This window comes from Lactuca serriola, chromosome 1 (genome assembly GCF_051521515.1).
Source record: "Lactuca serriola cultivar US96UC23 chromosome 1, Lser_US96UC23_V15, whole genome shotgun sequence".
Taxonomy (NCBI): Eukaryota; Viridiplantae; Streptophyta; class Magnoliopsida; order Asterales; family Asteraceae; genus Lactuca; species Lactuca serriola.
Genome location: NC_136408.1, coordinates 14,849,514 through 14,866,526, shown reverse-complemented (window position 1 = coordinate 14,866,526; position 17,013 = coordinate 14,849,514). Strand labels below are relative to the sequence as shown.

The 17,013-nt window shown below is 37.4% G+C and overlaps 2 protein-coding genes across 2 annotated transcripts; both read right to left on the bottom strand.

Annotated features, from left to right (window-relative positions):
- Positions 1-2,606: 2,606 nt before the first annotated feature.
- On the bottom strand, positions 2,607-6,343 carry LOC145053746 (histone acetyltransferase of the MYST family 2). The gene is made up of 9 exons (XM_079001874.1): positions 6,152-6,343; positions 4,769-4,857; positions 4,562-4,621; positions 4,268-4,477; positions 3,876-3,944; positions 3,420-3,581; positions 3,238-3,331; positions 3,020-3,162; positions 2,607-2,948 (listed from the first exon to the last, which is right to left on the bottom strand). Exons 1-9 carry the CDS (start codon positions 6,288-6,290, stop codon positions 2,745-2,747), a joined length of 1,170 nt encoding a protein of 389 aa, XP_078858000.1. The 5' UTR covers positions 6,291-6,343; the 3' UTR covers positions 2,607-2,744.
- Positions 6,344-8,840: 2,497 nt separating this feature from the next.
- On the bottom strand, positions 8,841-16,268 carry NRPB1 (RNA polymerase II large subunit). Its single transcript, XM_079001776.1, has 14 exons — positions 15,947-16,268; positions 15,338-15,601; positions 14,836-15,135; positions 14,597-14,755; positions 14,361-14,522; positions 14,045-14,265; positions 13,813-13,954; positions 13,410-13,745; positions 13,035-13,321; positions 12,679-12,937; positions 9,562-12,578; positions 9,402-9,473; positions 9,262-9,315; positions 8,841-9,176 (listed from the first exon to the last, which is right to left on the bottom strand). The coding sequence occupies exons 1-14, from the start codon at positions 16,028-16,030 to the stop codon at positions 9,074-9,076; spliced, it is 5,460 nt and encodes a 1,819-aa protein (XP_078857902.1). The 5' UTR covers positions 16,031-16,268; the 3' UTR covers positions 8,841-9,073.
- Between the last annotated feature and the right edge of the window lie 745 nt (positions 16,269-17,013).

The window sequence follows — 17,013 nt, the reverse complement described above, 5'->3', positions numbered from 1 at the left end:
AATCTTACTTTTAACAAACTATATCAATAAAATATCTTATTAACATATTCAAAATCAATATTTAATATTATTGAAATTTATTTTATTCAAAACTTCTGATGTACAAACATGTTTTAAAAATCAGTATCCACCAGTGTTACATTTTTTTGGTTGAAACATAAAGAATAGGTGGACTCGAGTGAAGAGGTACAAGTTGAGGTTGAAAAGTAACAACCATGACTCAAGGATTTTTTATTGAGTTATGATGATGTGGGAATGAGCAAGGCAAATAATGATACAAGGAGGCTAAACAAGAGGTGAAGAAAATGGCTGTTTAAGTGAAGACTATGACATGAAAATACAAGAGATTAGATACAAATAAAGAGAGAACGAAATCTACACTAATAAAATCCAAAAAGAGCGTGTAAAGGGACATAAAACGTAAAATATATGAAGGATGGCATTGGCCTTAAGGAGATGAGATTGAAATGGATAATGAACCTACTTAACGTTATTCTCGTATCAGGGTGACCTAGTGATGATCACTTTAGATTTGTGCATGTCAAAATAAAGTTGTCACATTTTCAAATCTCAGGGGTTTTGACTAGGGGTGTTCAAAACCGGATATCCGAAAATTCGGATATCCGAAAATTCGGATAGTTGATTTTTGATATCCGAATCCGTATCCGAAATTTCGGATATCCGAATTTCATTAGTTTTAAATAAATAAAATAAACCATCCAAGAACAAGATCGTTTCCGTGCATTTGTTAGGTATAATAAGACTTCATTTGGTCCGGTTAAATGCAAGTTACCTCATGATACCTGAAGATCTTGAAAAATCAAACTCAAATTACTAAAATCAACATAAAAAAGGTAACATTTATACCATCCCCACGTTGCGTACCAAGTAAAAATGTTAATAATTTGTCTTTTTGAATTTCAAATGAAAAAACCCAATGCATTAAAACTATTTTAATAATTTTTTATATTATATATTTCGGATTTCGGATATCCGAAATATCCGAAAATTTCACATTTTAATATCCGTATCCGAATCCGAAAAACCGGATATCCGAATTTTGGGTATCCGAATTTTCGGATATCCGATTTTTCGAGTATTTTCGGATCGGATTTTCGGATTTTTCGGATCGGATGTTCGGATGCGGATATTTTTGACCACCCCTAGTTTTGACCATGGGTGGTATGTTGTCATGTTGATTAAAAAAACTTGGCATCATCCACAAAACTGTTAAGTCAAAGGATTGGAGGACTTAGTATCGTGATATTAATATATAAAAACAAACGATATCTCAATGTTGTGGCAACTAGGGTGTAAATGAGTCAAGTCGAGCTCAAGTTCGAGTAGGCTTGGGGTTCAAGCTCAAGCTCGGCTCGATTCGAGCTTAAGTTTCAAAGTTCGAGCTCGTCATGTGGATGATTTAAAATGCTCGAGTTCAGCTCGTTTGTCACGCGTACTTAATTGAGCCTCGGCTTAGCTCGAACCCAGTTCGATTAATAGTTAGATATCAAGCTTATTTGTGTTTTTAAGTTCGGTAAAAAGCTCGTTTATTTGATAATAATTAATTATTTAAGAACAAATTACACAAATGGTCCTTAAAGTTTTGTTTTTTTCCCTAAAATAGTCCTTACGAAACTTTTTTCCTTCATATGGTAGCTACGGAGCAAACTTTGCACACAAATGATCCTTATGACTAACTTTCTTAATAGATTTTGTTAAGAGTATGTGAAGAGATGAAAATGCCCTTTGTTTTTATATCTAATATACAAAATTAAAATTAAAAATTATATTATATAATTACGCATAGGCTCATTTAGGCTTGCGAGCCTAATCAAACTTGATAGATGAAGCTCAGGCTCAAGCTCCTTTAATAAATGAGCCTGAAACTAAACTTGAGCTCGTTTAACTGAAGCTCGAGTCGAGCTTTTAATGAGTCGGTCTTGAGTAGCTCAGCTTGTTTACACCTCCTAATGACAACTATCAAGAAAAAAGTTATTTAGTCATACCATGAAACCGTAAACAAGAGTATCAAATGCCAAGTTGCAATGTAAACCAACCGTGACAAAGAATCAAATAGATTTCATGTTTTGGAGGTCAACTACCAAGGCTTTTGCCTTCTTAGATGTCATATAGGTAAAATATAGAGATGAAAAGTAAGGACCTGCATATGGTGTTTATTTTGGAGGACCATATACGGGTTCTAGGGAGGTATGTCATGGATATCATGATATGCATTTGCGGTCAAGGACATGTGTTGGTAATCTAATAAGTGATATGGAGTCCTTCACATTGAGAATAGGGCTCCATCACGGATCAACACTTCAACTCCTACATTTTTGCTTTGATTTTGAAAGAGATTTTTTATGTGATTTAACATTCCCCTTACTCCATGACCTAATGAGAGTTGAGTATAATTGTGAAATCTGCAATTTTCGCCCAATTACATTGGTCACAGTCGTAATCCACGGTATACCAAATGTGATACAATACAACATATTTTGTCATGTCTTGTCGAGTAACAATTGGGGTTTAACCTACATCAATAATGAAGTCTTTATGTTATACAAAATACACATTGCAAAAGAAGAAGCACAAGCACAAGCACAAGAACGCAAACCCTGGTAGCTTCATTGAAGAGAATATCAAGGATTTTCCAGAATTGAAGGATAAGAAGCATCAATTTTACATATACGGGATGAGGTCAATTAAGTATCTAGAAACGAAGGATGACTGGAAATGAAGTCTCAACCTTGTTCTTTATAAGGTGTCCAAATCAATTTGCTAACATCAACCTCAAGACCACCACGACCAGCTGCTTTTAGATGGCGATCCAACACCTTTGGATCTGCACAGATCACATGCTGCCCTTTCCTGTACTGTATCAGTTCCAACGCCTGAAGGGTTGCCAATATGTCTTCTGCCCTGATCGCTGTCATGTCACTAAGCTCCTGTTCACATATTATATAATCAGGGACCTGAGGGAGGGCATATTTAGAAATAACTAATAATAGCGACAAACCTTGATGGATATGTTTCCTTTGTGCTTTTTCAAAATGTCTAAAAGAACCCTGGTCCAATACCCCCTGTAGCTAAGCAATCCCAGGTCAGAAAGAGGCCTTTCAGGTGTCCCAACTTTACCTTCTTTCTTTGAAAGCTCATATGCTGCATCATATGTCACATCAAAAACATTATTCTTTTTATATAATAAAATAAGGGAGTTGACAAGAGGGAACTTACAAAATGCAATTAGGAATTTTCCATAGCCTTTCCTCTGATAAGGAGGAAGCGTTAGAATACATGCTAGATTGTATGACTCCTCTGAATGCTTTTCCTGTAATTACATAAACAACCCAATCAAACAAAATCCTTGCTACAAACTACAAAGTATTGTAAAAAGATGAGCAAAAGACAGAAATAACCTTGGAGAAATAGCCGACCATGTGGCATCCCCGATCATCACACTCACAAAGCACGTAAAACAGAAACAAGTCAACATCATAGTAGAGGGTCTTGTGATCAAGAAACAATTTTGCAAGATAGCAGAGATTTTGGCCATAGACTTTGTTCTTTTTCCCATCAACCTGTTACAAAACACAACTGTTACTAACTAGTAACTTGTCATCTCTTGTTTACTTTTACAATTTGAGTTTTACTATTTATAGTTTATTTTCTACATTGATATTGGTTTGCTTTACTTGTTTCCTGCTCTAATACCATAACTGTACACAATGTTTGATGAAACTATGCATTTATTTTCTGCTGTAAGACTGTAATATTGCACTTCTGCTTCAAGTGTCTTTTTTTTATGTACATTTTTTTGTATGCACATGTTAGTGTCTTGGCTTGGCATGTATTAAAATGTCAAGGAAATATACCTCAAACATTGATAGAGTACCACTCCGATATATCTCATCACCAGGGGGATGTTTGAGATCACATTTTTTCTGCAAAAAAAAGACAAATGATTTTAGTATAACTTAATTGTTCAGTTGATTCTTCCACTTCCTTTTTAAATGCAAGAAACCAAAAGATATTATGTTAGATAAGTTATGTGTTGAAATATCTCTTGCTAGTGAACGTTTTAAGTTGAATAAAGACTAAATTACAAGATTGCCCCCTGTAATACATTTGTTGTGTTTTCTGTCCCTAAAGTGACCTTTAGCTATGTATTTTGTCCACTGTTTATCTTCAGAAGCATGGCATGTCATCATCTAAATTTAACAAATTATGAAAATGAAAGAAATTGTAGTAGCATACAACTACTCACCATATGTCTCTGAAGCTGTTCTTTGCGCTTCATAAAAGTGAGACAAAACTCACAAAAGTAGAGATTGAGGGAGTCATTGTATTCTGGTGGAAAGGGGGAGAAGTACCATGTCTCAATCTCATATCTTCCAAGTTCTATAGTTGCAATGTTTTTGACTTTGGTGAACTCTTCATGTTCACGTAAGCTGGCAGCATCAAGCTCTTCATGCCCCTGTATAAATTATAACCCAATCCAAAACTAAGGTTGGGAAGACCTCAATAGCCTTATTAAACTCAATAATGAAATAGCACAAACCTCAACATGAGTCTCATCAATCTTACGTTTCTGGTGGCGTGTCATTTTCAAACCTGTTACCTAAAAAACATCAATGCCCAAAGAAGGATATCAGGTAAAGTCTCTTTCAAACTTCAGCATAATGAATCAATATGGAAGGACAGCATTACAATTTACAAGATGGTAAATGACTAGTTAAAGAACAGGAACAAAGTAAACATATATTACCTTGTCTTCCACCTTTTCATCTACATCGTTTTCTACTGAGTCAAGGTCAAGCTGTTCAAGTCTAACCCATTCATCAAGCCTCCTATTGACTGTCAAAAAATAAAGAGAACCCATCACATATCAAAAGCAGAAAACTACTATGCCACATACATACACTACTAGTAGTAGTCACTACAGCAAAACATCAAGGGTCTCTTTCATTTGGTTGGACAGAATCAAGTGGAAGAGATAACTGAATAAGCAAGGTAATGGAATAAGTCATTACATTCCATGATCATGTTTGGTTGGTCTCTAAGAATGTATTCCATGGTACTATATGTAGCATAGCATAACTGTTAAATATTTTAAGCAGAGAAAGAAGAGCATAAAGCTTTATAGTCTTTTAAAGAAGCTAGGTAAGTTAGTAGCTCTCTGATGGAAATTGTCCATGCGTCAAAATGGAAGAATTTATGTTGGAGTTTCTTCACAGTTTGTTTGGATTACTTACTAACCAAGATTTGAAATAAATAACATGATTTGAATTAAGATAAAATGTTTATCATAAAAGACACAAATTCAGATTTTGCACAAAAAATGAATAATATGGTGCCAATAGACCTATGTGTTTTGTGGAAGCCATTACGGTTTTCATTTATTATGTTCAAAGATTTAAATAGCCTAAACAGTATTTTGATTTCGATCTCTACTGCCATGTAAATAAACTAAGACTGTTCCATTTTCGAAAAAATTAAATCTGAAAACTGAAAAAGCATTTGGATTTTGGAAACACAAAATCTGTTCTTTATGTTCTGATACTTTTATTGTCCTTGACTCCTTTCATGCTATAAACTATACATAAGATAAACCATACTATAGAAACACTAATTGCTATAATAGAAATAATTAACCATGTACATAACTACATGGACTATATTTAATCGAAATGCATGAAACCAACTACCAAGGTCACTAGATCATGATGAATTGTATAAAACAAGTGTTTGATACTTGAATTGAACGTTAATAAAATAAGCCTAAAACTTGCAATTTTTATCTTAATCTACTAAAAGTATCCCAACGCGTCCAATATATGTTATTCAAACCTAGCTAAGTTCAGTTGCTACAACATCGTTATACATTCTTTTTAGTCTTTCTGCTCAACTGGCCAAATAATAAAGAAAAAAAAAAAGTAACCTTCGCAACTTGTGAATTGCAAGCATAACCAGCAATTCTTAGAAAGCCCTGGTCATTCTAAGAAACCCCAATTTCATAAAACCTAAATTATCCGGTACAAAGAAACAGCCTAAGAAAGCAGAAAAAGGTCCCTCCAGATAAAATTGGTACCACACGGAAATCATTGAACATATTGCAAAAAAGAAGTAGATAAAGGAGTCTGTATCTTACACTCTGTGTAATGAACGTAGTACTCGTAGTCATTAGGCCCGCCGGTGTGAAGTCTACGACGCTCGATTACCTTGACGGGATGATGTTTTCCGTCCCGCCAACGGCAGAGAACGCGAGTACCCACTTCTAGTGGCTGCATAACGATGATTTCATACACAGACTGCTACGATACGAAGTGGATCCTCGGCTCAAATTTTGATGAACTTATACGAGGACGAGGGTTGAAGAGTGGAATGAATGGCATAATTAGTCCTTTAACTATTTCTCATCTTGCGGGATTAGTCCAATAGTTTTAACTTTTAAATCATTTTTAATTATGATCAAAATAGTTTTAGCTTCTACATCTTTAGTCCAACTTAACCACCGTTAAAATTGTAATTCTATAACTTTATCATAATTGTAAATTTGCAACACTTGTCCACTCATGTGTTATGAATAATGTGATAGATGGAATACGTTTTATTCTTATCTCTGCCTGAAATTCAGCATTTTCGTCTTCTTTAATCAAGTTTTCTAAAAATGTTTTGACCAAAGTGTTTCGATATCATTTTTTTGGATGCAACTATATATACAAGTAATGCAACTCAAATAAAAACATTTTTCAAACAGAAAGAAGCCCTAAAGCAAATATGGTATGAAAATATTCTATTTTGATGTCTACAGACAAATTTTGCCATTTATAAAGGAGGAGAGTACCGTTGCGGGTTGTACAAACGGAAAAATTCGGTACCTGTGGTACTGCCGGTTAACCATACTGGTTGAGCGGGTTCAACAGGTAACTGACATTGATTCGTTTTCACCAACGCATTTCTTTTGTCAATTCAATTCAAGTGTGAATGCATGAGAAATAAAGGCACTTGCATAATACAAAATAAAGCTGACCACTTTAACTTTTGCTTTAGCATTGACTCAGTTGTTTTTTTTTGTATTGTACAAATCATGTGATATTTCAGATTAAATGTTTGTGACCAACTTTATTGTATACAAGATTAACTAATTTATACAGAGAATTCTTGTGATCATTCACTTTTGACCATATTATTTTGAATGCATTTCATTTTAAATTATGTTGTCTTTTTTAAGTGTATTTTTTAAATTATCGTGTATTTTCTTTTTATTTATAGTGTGGTTTTTTAATTAAATGTTATTTTAATATTACTTTAGAAATTTTTATTGTTTTAAATTAGCAAATTTTTATTTTTAAATGAATAGAATGTTATGTTTTATTTTATTTTATATTTTCTAATTTAACTAAATAAAAAAATGATGTTTGGCAAAGATAGGGTTTCCACGTGTTAAAAAAAAAAAAAAAAAAAAAAAAAAAAAAAAAAAAAAGAACTGATATGACAATGGGTTGAATTATACTTAGTGAAATGTTTTTTGGAGCTCCAACATATGAAATCGTCTATATTCTTCATCAATATTCAGAGTTTATTTTACACGTAATCATTTGCAATTGAATCGTTGTTGATTTACCTCATGGAGGATAGATAAATGTTTGATTATTAGGATAACAGAAATTACTAAATATCTAACCTTATTACACGGAATCCCATTTTTTTAGAATGAGTTGAAAGAGTATGAATTATCGGCGGAGAGGAAGCAAGAAATTAGGGTTTATCGGGACCCATGCTATGAGCTTGTGGAATACAATGGGATCTTTGTAAAGTTGATCATTATGATTGTTACGGTGAATTCAATTGGGAAGTCCAATGACAAAAAGAAAGGGATTTGTTAGCTCATTATAATGAACTAAATGGTTATTGAATTCATTATTCTCCCTATTTTATAAACGGTTTAACATGTGTGAATGATTCATGAGCCCCAAGTTAGAAAGCTCTGAGAAAATCATTGTGTTGCCTAACACAAAGCAATACTTCTACTTTGCGGTCTTAATTAGGCGAACATTTTATATCATACACCATACATCATGGTGTTTGGGTTTTGTATATATTCTTCAACTGAAACTGATTTCTGTTTTTCACATTATCAATCGTATTTGTATTTGTTGTTGAGGATAGTTTATTGTCTAGACAGCAAATTGGTAGTATGGTTTGTTGCTAATTTTGTTAAACGGATTCTTTCTGAGGTGTTTGATTTGTTTTTATAAAAATGGGAAGTGCACCCTTTGGACATAGCTAATCAGTGAGATGGTTTGTTACTAATTTTTATAAATGGACACACGTTTGATTTGTTTCTAAAAAAATGGGGTAAATTGCACCCTCTATGCCCATGTTGAACCCGCCCCACAGCATATGATGTAGGGTAAATTATGGAGCAAGAACAACATTTTGGAGTTTGGACACATAGGATTTTTGAACCTCAACCCGTCAACCGCTAGATTTACATCACAAGCAAGTGTTTGATTTGTTTCTATAAACCATGATTTGTTAGGTGTTTGCCTTTCTATTCCCGTTCATGTCAATTTAACTAGCATTTTTCAATCTTGTTATCTATAGTTTTTTCAATATTGTTTTTTATGTCATCCAACCAACACTGATGTAGTATGGCAATACATTAAATTTAATTTTAAAAATAAATAAATTTGATTTCAAAGCAAGTCCGGTGATAGATACACCAAATCTAATTGTCGATGATGGCATGAAACTTGGGAGAGAAAATTTTACAAGTTGATGGATGGATATTCAGTTAGCCCAGTTTTTAGTTTGAGATCTATAACAAAAAAAAAAAACAATAATTCTCTTTCTTGTCCCACTTTATACGAACGAGTTAAAAGTCAAGTCCATCATGTCATATCTAACAAGTAGCAATCCAATCCATGGGAACGGGTGATGGAGATACAAATTATAAAACACAAGCAAGACAAGACTAGCATATCCATCCATCTATATCCTTTGGGGTTTTCTCCAAAATAGAATATATATATATATATATATATATATATATATATATATATGTTTATTATGGCTTTGATGTATCGTCCTTGTTGCTCATATGAGGAGTATACTGGCTTGTTGATGATGGCGAATACCCAGGAGCACTAGGCGAGTACCCAGCACTAGGGCTGACAAAACCCAAAACCACATGACATGTAATTTTATTAACAAATTCTTTTATTATTAAAAAAACAATAATAAATAAAAAGTTACCTGTATTGTGGTGAGCCTGGGCTGAAGTCTGGACTCACACCGGTGTTGTAAGGACTGCACAAAAACCAAATATGTAACGTCCATCATCTCTACTCTCAATAATAAATATACAACATCAACTAAGATAAGATGTAATGTACCTGGTGGGACTATATGTAGGGCTGGAAGGAGAGTAAGATGGAGATGTTGGAGAATATGATGGCGATGTGGGGCTGCAAACATTTTAACAAATAACACACACATCAACAAACATAATGCTTTTTAAAAACAACAAGACACTGGTTGGTTGGTAATTGGTACCTGTAGTTGGGGGATGTAGGGCTGTATGGACTACTAGGAGAATAAGCCAACGAGGGGCTGTACTTAGCGGATGAAGGGTTGTAACTTGGTGAGGTGGGACTGTAACTTGGAGAAGTAGGACTGTAGCTTGGGGAAGTAGGACTGTACCCAGGTGAAGTTGGGCTGTAAGCAGGGGAGGTTGGGCTGTAGGAAGGGGAGGTCGGGCTGTAGGATGGTGATGTTGGGCTGTAGGAAGGTGAGGTTGGGCTGTAAGAGGGTGAGGTTGGGCTGTAGGATGGTGATGTCGGGCTGTAGGATGGAGAGGTTGGGCTGTAGGAAGGAGAGGTTGGGCTGTAAGCCGGAGAGGTCGGGCTGTAAGCTGGCGATGTAGGGCTGTAGCTAGGCGATGTGGGTGAGTAGCTTGGTGAGGTAGGGGAGTAGCTAGGTGAAGTGGGTGAGTAGGTAGGACTTGTTGGGCTATAACCGGGTGAACTTGGGCTGTAAGTTGGAGAGGTGGGACTGTAACCCGGAGATGTAGGGCTATAGCCCGGTGAGGTCGGGCTATAACCAGGCGAGGTGGGGCTATATCCCGGAGATGATGGGCTGTACCCAGGCGACGACGGGCTATAGCCCGGTGATGAAGTCGGCGAAAAGCCCATCCCACCAACATAAGGCGAAAACTGTGCATCGTTAATCGGAGACAACCGTAGATTTGGGCTCAACAGGTAATTCGTGGGAGACATTGCACCATCGTGGAAAGGAGTAATGGGGGACCGCCCAGGTGTCATCCCGATATCCAGCCCGTCCATGTAACTCGGAAGCTGAACATCAATCGCTTGTTGTAACATCTCTTCGTTCAACAACAAAGCACAGTCTCCGGTCCCAATAGGAGCAAGCTGCCCCAGCATTATGTTCTCAGTAACACCCCGGAGATAATCGGTTTCCGCATAAACCGCAGCATCAAGAAGAATATCAACCGTTTCTTCAAACGAACACCTCATCATGGGGCCCGTATCGTTTCTGTTGATCCCGTGTCGTGTGATAGCCATAAGATGCCCACGGTACGTCATGGTGTCACATAGAATAGCCAAATGTCGGTAATTCACGTATGACCCATCAAACGAAATCACCACCCGAAGCTCGTCCAGCAACGACCTTCTAACAGCTTCAATCCCAAGAACCTCAATCACTTCAATCAGATGATTACTGGTGGATCTCAACGCATCCACGTCTTCATGACACATCACAGCTAAAAGATTCACACCTTCTGTATCCAACATCCATTCGTTTTCGGGCTTGAACCCTTCATTCTCATCGAACTTGTTGACTTTCCCCGATTTGATAAACACCTTGTTGATATCGGGAATCCCACGCAACGCCATTTCTGTCAACATATTACTTTCAATCTTTTTAAGGAAGACATCATCCTCAGCCGATTCGTCTTGCATTTCACCTTTTGGGGCTTCATCATTCATGATACGTATTCTCAAAATCAACTTTTCAGCATTGTCATCATTAAATATACATGTCAAATCATCATCAAATTCAAGATTGATCTTTTCAGCAATATCCGCCATGCTCAGCTTCTTGTCAACCATCATCTCACGATTCAACTCGATACGGAGCAACCAAGGAGATATCTTATCCGGGTCGATCTCTTCATCGGGCATTTCATAGTAAGATTTGACAAAGTCAACATCTTCTTCAATGATTGTACTCATGGGATCCGGGTCATACCACACTTCAGTGGCTTGAGTCACACTCCGTAGTGTGGTGTACTCCAAAGCACACTGCACGTTTTTGGCCCGATCTTTTGTTTTACTAACCTCAGGCTTCAAATAGACCGACAACGAAGGGGTTTTGATCTTCTTAGCAACATTGATAATCTCCCTCAACCGGGGTACACCCAGGGTAACATTCTTAGCACTCACACCAGCATAATGGAAGGTGTTTAGGGTCATCTGTGTCGCAGGTTCACCGATAGACTGGGCCGCAACACACCCAATCATTTCCCCAGGTGCAACAAGCGACTGCAGGAATCTGGACTCTATCTCACCGATAACCCATTCAAACGCCTCACGGGTCAACCTGTACTCACTCAACACCCTCTTGCTAGCAAAAGTACTACGAAGGAGAATATTGAAGAAAAGGGTGGCGTTCTTTTGGGCTTCAATACTCAACTGATCATCACCCGGGACAACACGCAGCCTTTCTTGAAGCTTATCAACAGCTTCCACGATTTCCATAGGATGCATATCAGATGGCCTTCTCAAATCAACCTTGAATGTCTTTTGTGCATTCCAAATCAACCTTTTGAGGTTTACAGGCATGGGCCATGTGTTGTCACCAGTGGTGGCGATCTCAGTTCCAAGCTGGACACGATCGGCTTCGAGTTTTTGTACTTCAGCATCGAACACGTTCCGGAACTCCCGGATTGTTTTCAAATCCTCCACATGTTCTGGAAGCATGTAACTTGGATTCCAGTTTTCATCATCAATTTCATACTTGAAAAGCCGATCAAACTCCTTTTTCTTGATTTTCAAAGAATCAAGTTTCTGAGACTCGATCCAAACTGCATCCATTCCATCTTCTCCATAAAGAAACTGGATAACATCACCAAGAGAGTTCCTCACAGTACCATCATACTTCACCATGATGTCTTCCATAGCTTTCACCAGTCTCCTCTGAATATAACCAGTTTCTGATGTTTTCACAGCAGTATCAATCAGACCTTCTCTACCTCCCATGGCGTGAAAGAAGAACTCTTGTGGTGTCAAACCTCGAAGATAAGAGTTCTCCACAAACCCACGACTTTCAGGCCCATTATCATCTTTTGTGAAATGAGGAAGTGTTCGATCTATGAACCCATACGGGATTCGTTTACCCTCAACGTTCTGTTGTCCCACACAAGCAGTCATTTGAGATATATTGATGAAACTTCCTTTGGAACCTGCTGTCACCATAGCCTTGAGATTGTTGCTTTCTGATAAACTTTTCTGGGCACTACTTCCTGCGTCATCACGAGCCTTGTTCAGGACCTGAACACAACTTACACCATGTTACTATTTCATAATCACATAACCAGTGTAGTGTAGCCATTGTGATTGTGGAAGTTATCACAATGAATGGGGGTAGTACCTGATTCACTCTGTTTTCAAATGACTCCATCATAGTTCGACCAGGCTCTGGCTCCAGCTGTTTATCATGAGCAGTCCTAATAAGTTCTTTCACCTCATTCTTGGCTTTTGAAATAGTTTCATTGATGGTTTCCATGGTTGCTGCATCAGCAATGGTGTCTCCAATGCCAATGCTGAACCCTTGTTGCAAAAGCCAGTAGTTAACAAGCCACTGGGTATGTCCAAGAAACTTGCGGGCAGCATCTGGACCAACTTCCTCCCTGTAACATGAATGAATGAATGATTATAAACATAAATTACACCCACACCAACTAATTACTAATTACCATGTCACACAAGTACAGAAAGAAAACACACCAGATGACATGTATCAAACTCCCTGTAGATGCACCGAGGGTTTTTTTACAAAGGGTGCCAGTTATAACCTCTCCCTTCTCTATTCGAACTTGAGTATCACCCGGTGTCATATGCCCGGTTTCAGTTTCCGAATGCCAAGCTGCTGTCCTAATCAGATTGATCTGCTTTGGAATGATGAGATTGAACACTTGTTTCCCAGTCCATAAAGGTCTAGGTTTCAGAATGGTAGGTGTTGGTACTTTTCCATCAAAATCCTCCCACCACATCAATATGTTCATGAAAACATCCTGCATATCAAACAGGGTCATCAAAGGTCAAATCAAAGATGTTTAACTATCATCTCGAAAGTCTTGAAAGGCTTAAAAGTATTATCACCTTTTCAATAAAAGTATCTCTTTTGGTGACTTTACGACAACCTAAGAGTGTATCCTGCACGATACCCATAACTGGCCGATTGGCCTGAGGTGATACTATGCATTTAGGCACCATCATCAGCTCCAGAACCTCTGCTCTTGTTTCAAATGACTGAGGCACATGCATGTTCATTTCATCTCCATCAAAATCAGCATTGTATGGTGAAGTGACAGATAGATTTAACCGGAAGGTGGAGTATGGCATGATCTTGATCCTATGCCCCATTATAGACATCTTATGCAGACTCGGTTGTCGATTGAAAAGCACAAAATCTCCATCATTCAAGTGTCTCTCCACCTGTGTAGGATAACAAGGTTATCAAGAATGACAAGATAATCAAGGATATACAGAAGGTACAACATGCCTTGTATCCAAACTCCAGATGATGATCACTACTTTTCTTCAAGTAACGAAGATCAAGCCTTTGACCATCATCCCTGATAATATACTTGGCTCCAGTTTTACCAGGGGGAGGATGAGGACCATACTCAACAAGCTCCTTAAGCCTAATGGAAAATGGAAGAAAAAACAAGTTTAACAAAAACTTAAATGGGAAGAAGTAGAGAAAAAGATAATAAAGTGAAGAAGAAGAAGACCTTTCTATGTTATAAGGAGTAACAGTCTCAGGATAAGTAAGATTCAAAGCAATACTCCATGGTACTCCGAGTTGATCAATGTTAATGGTTGGATCTGGAGTGATGACTGTACGTGCTGAAAAGTCAACACGCTTCCCCATCAGATTGCCTCTGATCCGACCCTCCTTTGCCTTGAGCCTACTGCATATGGATTTAATAGGCCGCCCTGACCGTTGTGTAGCCTGTAGGTGGGATGAACAATATTCCATGTGAGGACAATGTAACTATACTACAACAAATGTTCAATTTGATATTGAATAGAAACTTATATATATACCCTTGGTTGACCAGGAAGCTCATTGTCAAAATATGTAGCAACATGGAACTGAAGTAGCTGTGCGAATTCAGAGATTATGTGTGCAGGAGCTCCATTCCTTTCTTGCCTCCTCAGATTCTCATTGTGTCTGATGATCATGGCCAGTTGATGAGTCAAGTCATCCTGTTTCAGACATGAGTAGAAATAGTAAGTCGAATGAAATCTTGACTAAAAAGAACCTAAACAAAGAAACTTGCCTCACTACGAGCAGAAGTATCCATCATCACAGATGGTCTGACTGGGGGTGGAGGTATTGGAAGAACCTGCAGGATCATCCAATCTGGACGAGCATATTTGGGGTTCAAACCCAACAATATGCAGTCTTCATCACTAACCCGCTTCAATACACTCAGAACCTGGAATATATTGATGCTTATGAGCCATTATAACACAATAGTTCACTATGTAAACGTAATGTGGAGTTCCAGAATGATACTTTTTCTGCAGAAAGCTGTTGCTTTCTTTCAGCCGGCTCAGGAAGCTGTTCTGAGTCATCACTTTTCTTCTTCTGAAGCTTGTATTCTGCAACCATTTTCATACCTTCAATGGTGATCTTTGGTTGCTGTGCACCACAACCACCCCGGCTCTTCTTAACTGGTTCATCCGTATCCTGGTTTTGAGAATCAATCTCATCACCACCATCACATTTAGTTTTGCTCTTGCACGCATCTAGAATCTTCTTAAGCCTGTTTTTTGGGTTTCTAATTTTTTGGGCTTGCTTGAATTTGTGATCCTCCTGTAGAACCAGAAACAATCAAAGGACATCAAGATTTAGACATACTAGCATACAGAGTTCAATGCACATGGTCATAACTCATAACACTAACAAACAGATTGTAACAAAATACTTGTTTCAATTCAAGCTATAAAACAAACTTCATAAAGAATATTGAATCTACATAACTCCAAATAACCCAAATTGCATTTTTATAGAGTACCTCATCCGCAAGTATTTTTGAGCAATTGAAGCACACGCATCGCATAATGCTGAGTACTGTCTTCATAAATCCAATATGAAACATAGGTTTGGCAAGCTCGAGATGCCCAAAATGACCAGGGCACTCGGCCATATTAGCCATACATGTCTCACATTTCATTTTCCGATCAATAGTCCCAAGCCTCGGGTCACTAAGTCCCGCTACCTTGGGCTTCCCTCTTTCTGTCGTTTCACCATGCTCTATATGCACAACAGACATTTGTCTCTGCAACAAGAAACATAAACAATATAAGCCATGATGATTCTTGCGTTGTTCTAGTTCTACTCCCACAAATACAATAACAAAAAAAAAACATCTACTCAGTCAAGCCCTCAGCTCAAGACAAGTGGTTACGACTAACTATAGGACGCCAATGATGATCACTAACAAGAAACAATGAAAACTCTTCCTAACCTCAAACTTTTCATGCAAACACCTCTAAACCGAAAAAAAAAATTGTTATCAAGACCACACAAAAGACAACACCAACTGACGAAAGACCGAATGGATTCTGGAATTCCGTATACAGTGACCAAGAAAAGCAACGGAAAGGGAAGAAATCGTTATTACAATTTCATCAGGACTGAGGATGCCGAACTGAACCAGCCGGACTTTTGCAACCTCTGCCGGAGAGTGCGGGAACCGTATATCCATTACTGTTGCTCTGTAGCCAGATCGGCCAAATTTGCAGACGAAAGTCAAGAAAATTAGGGTATCGAAATATTTGAAGAGGGTTGAGCGAGTTTATAATTTTGAATTAAAATTTTGATTCGATCTATGGAATGATTTAAAAGTTGGATTGATTGCGAAGGTTTTTCGCTTCACTCTTTTGAGAGGTTCGTTTTTCGCTCTCGGGATCTACCGAGGAGCGTTGCATCAAGAATGAAGGAGGGAGGACGGAGAAGGGTATTTATAGGCGGATACAGCCGGTTATGCCCTAGCAGTTGTTTCGAGAGATGGAAATTACCATAATGGCCTCTATAGGGATATAGTCGGTCTTTTGGTTGTGGATGAAAAAAAACCAATGGTAAATTACTTGGTTCCCAAGTAAATAATTTTTTTAATAATATTTAATAAAAGTTTAAAGAATAATATAAAAATTAACCTTGTGTAAGATTATATAAAACAATCAAAACTAAGTATTTTTTAAAAATACCATGCAATCTCAAAATACTTGTCTCGGAGCCAAGATATAATATGTTCTATCTATTTTATTGTTTTTTAGGTTAAACGGTATACATCTACCGTATGTTGTGGGTTGATGTGGCATTACGGGAAGGTGGAGGAACACGAGACACAAAACCACAACATGTCTTTTTTCATGATTTGTGTAACATCTTATTTTTTCGCCTACAGTATAATCAACCATGTAACTAGAGGATTTTGATAGAGAACTAATTAGACTAAATAGTCCTAAAGGAAGTCATAGTAATCGCAAAACCGATAGTATACGTATAAAGAATGTCCAAATCTGACTTCATAAGAGAAAGTTGTGATTTTTATAAGTTCCAGTGTAACAATGTACGACATAAAAACCGAAATGGAAATCGGTCGATTGTTAGGGAAAAAATCTAAACGAGAATTGAATATCGCGTTCATATGATTATGTCGATATAAAGACAGCTGAGAACGGATAT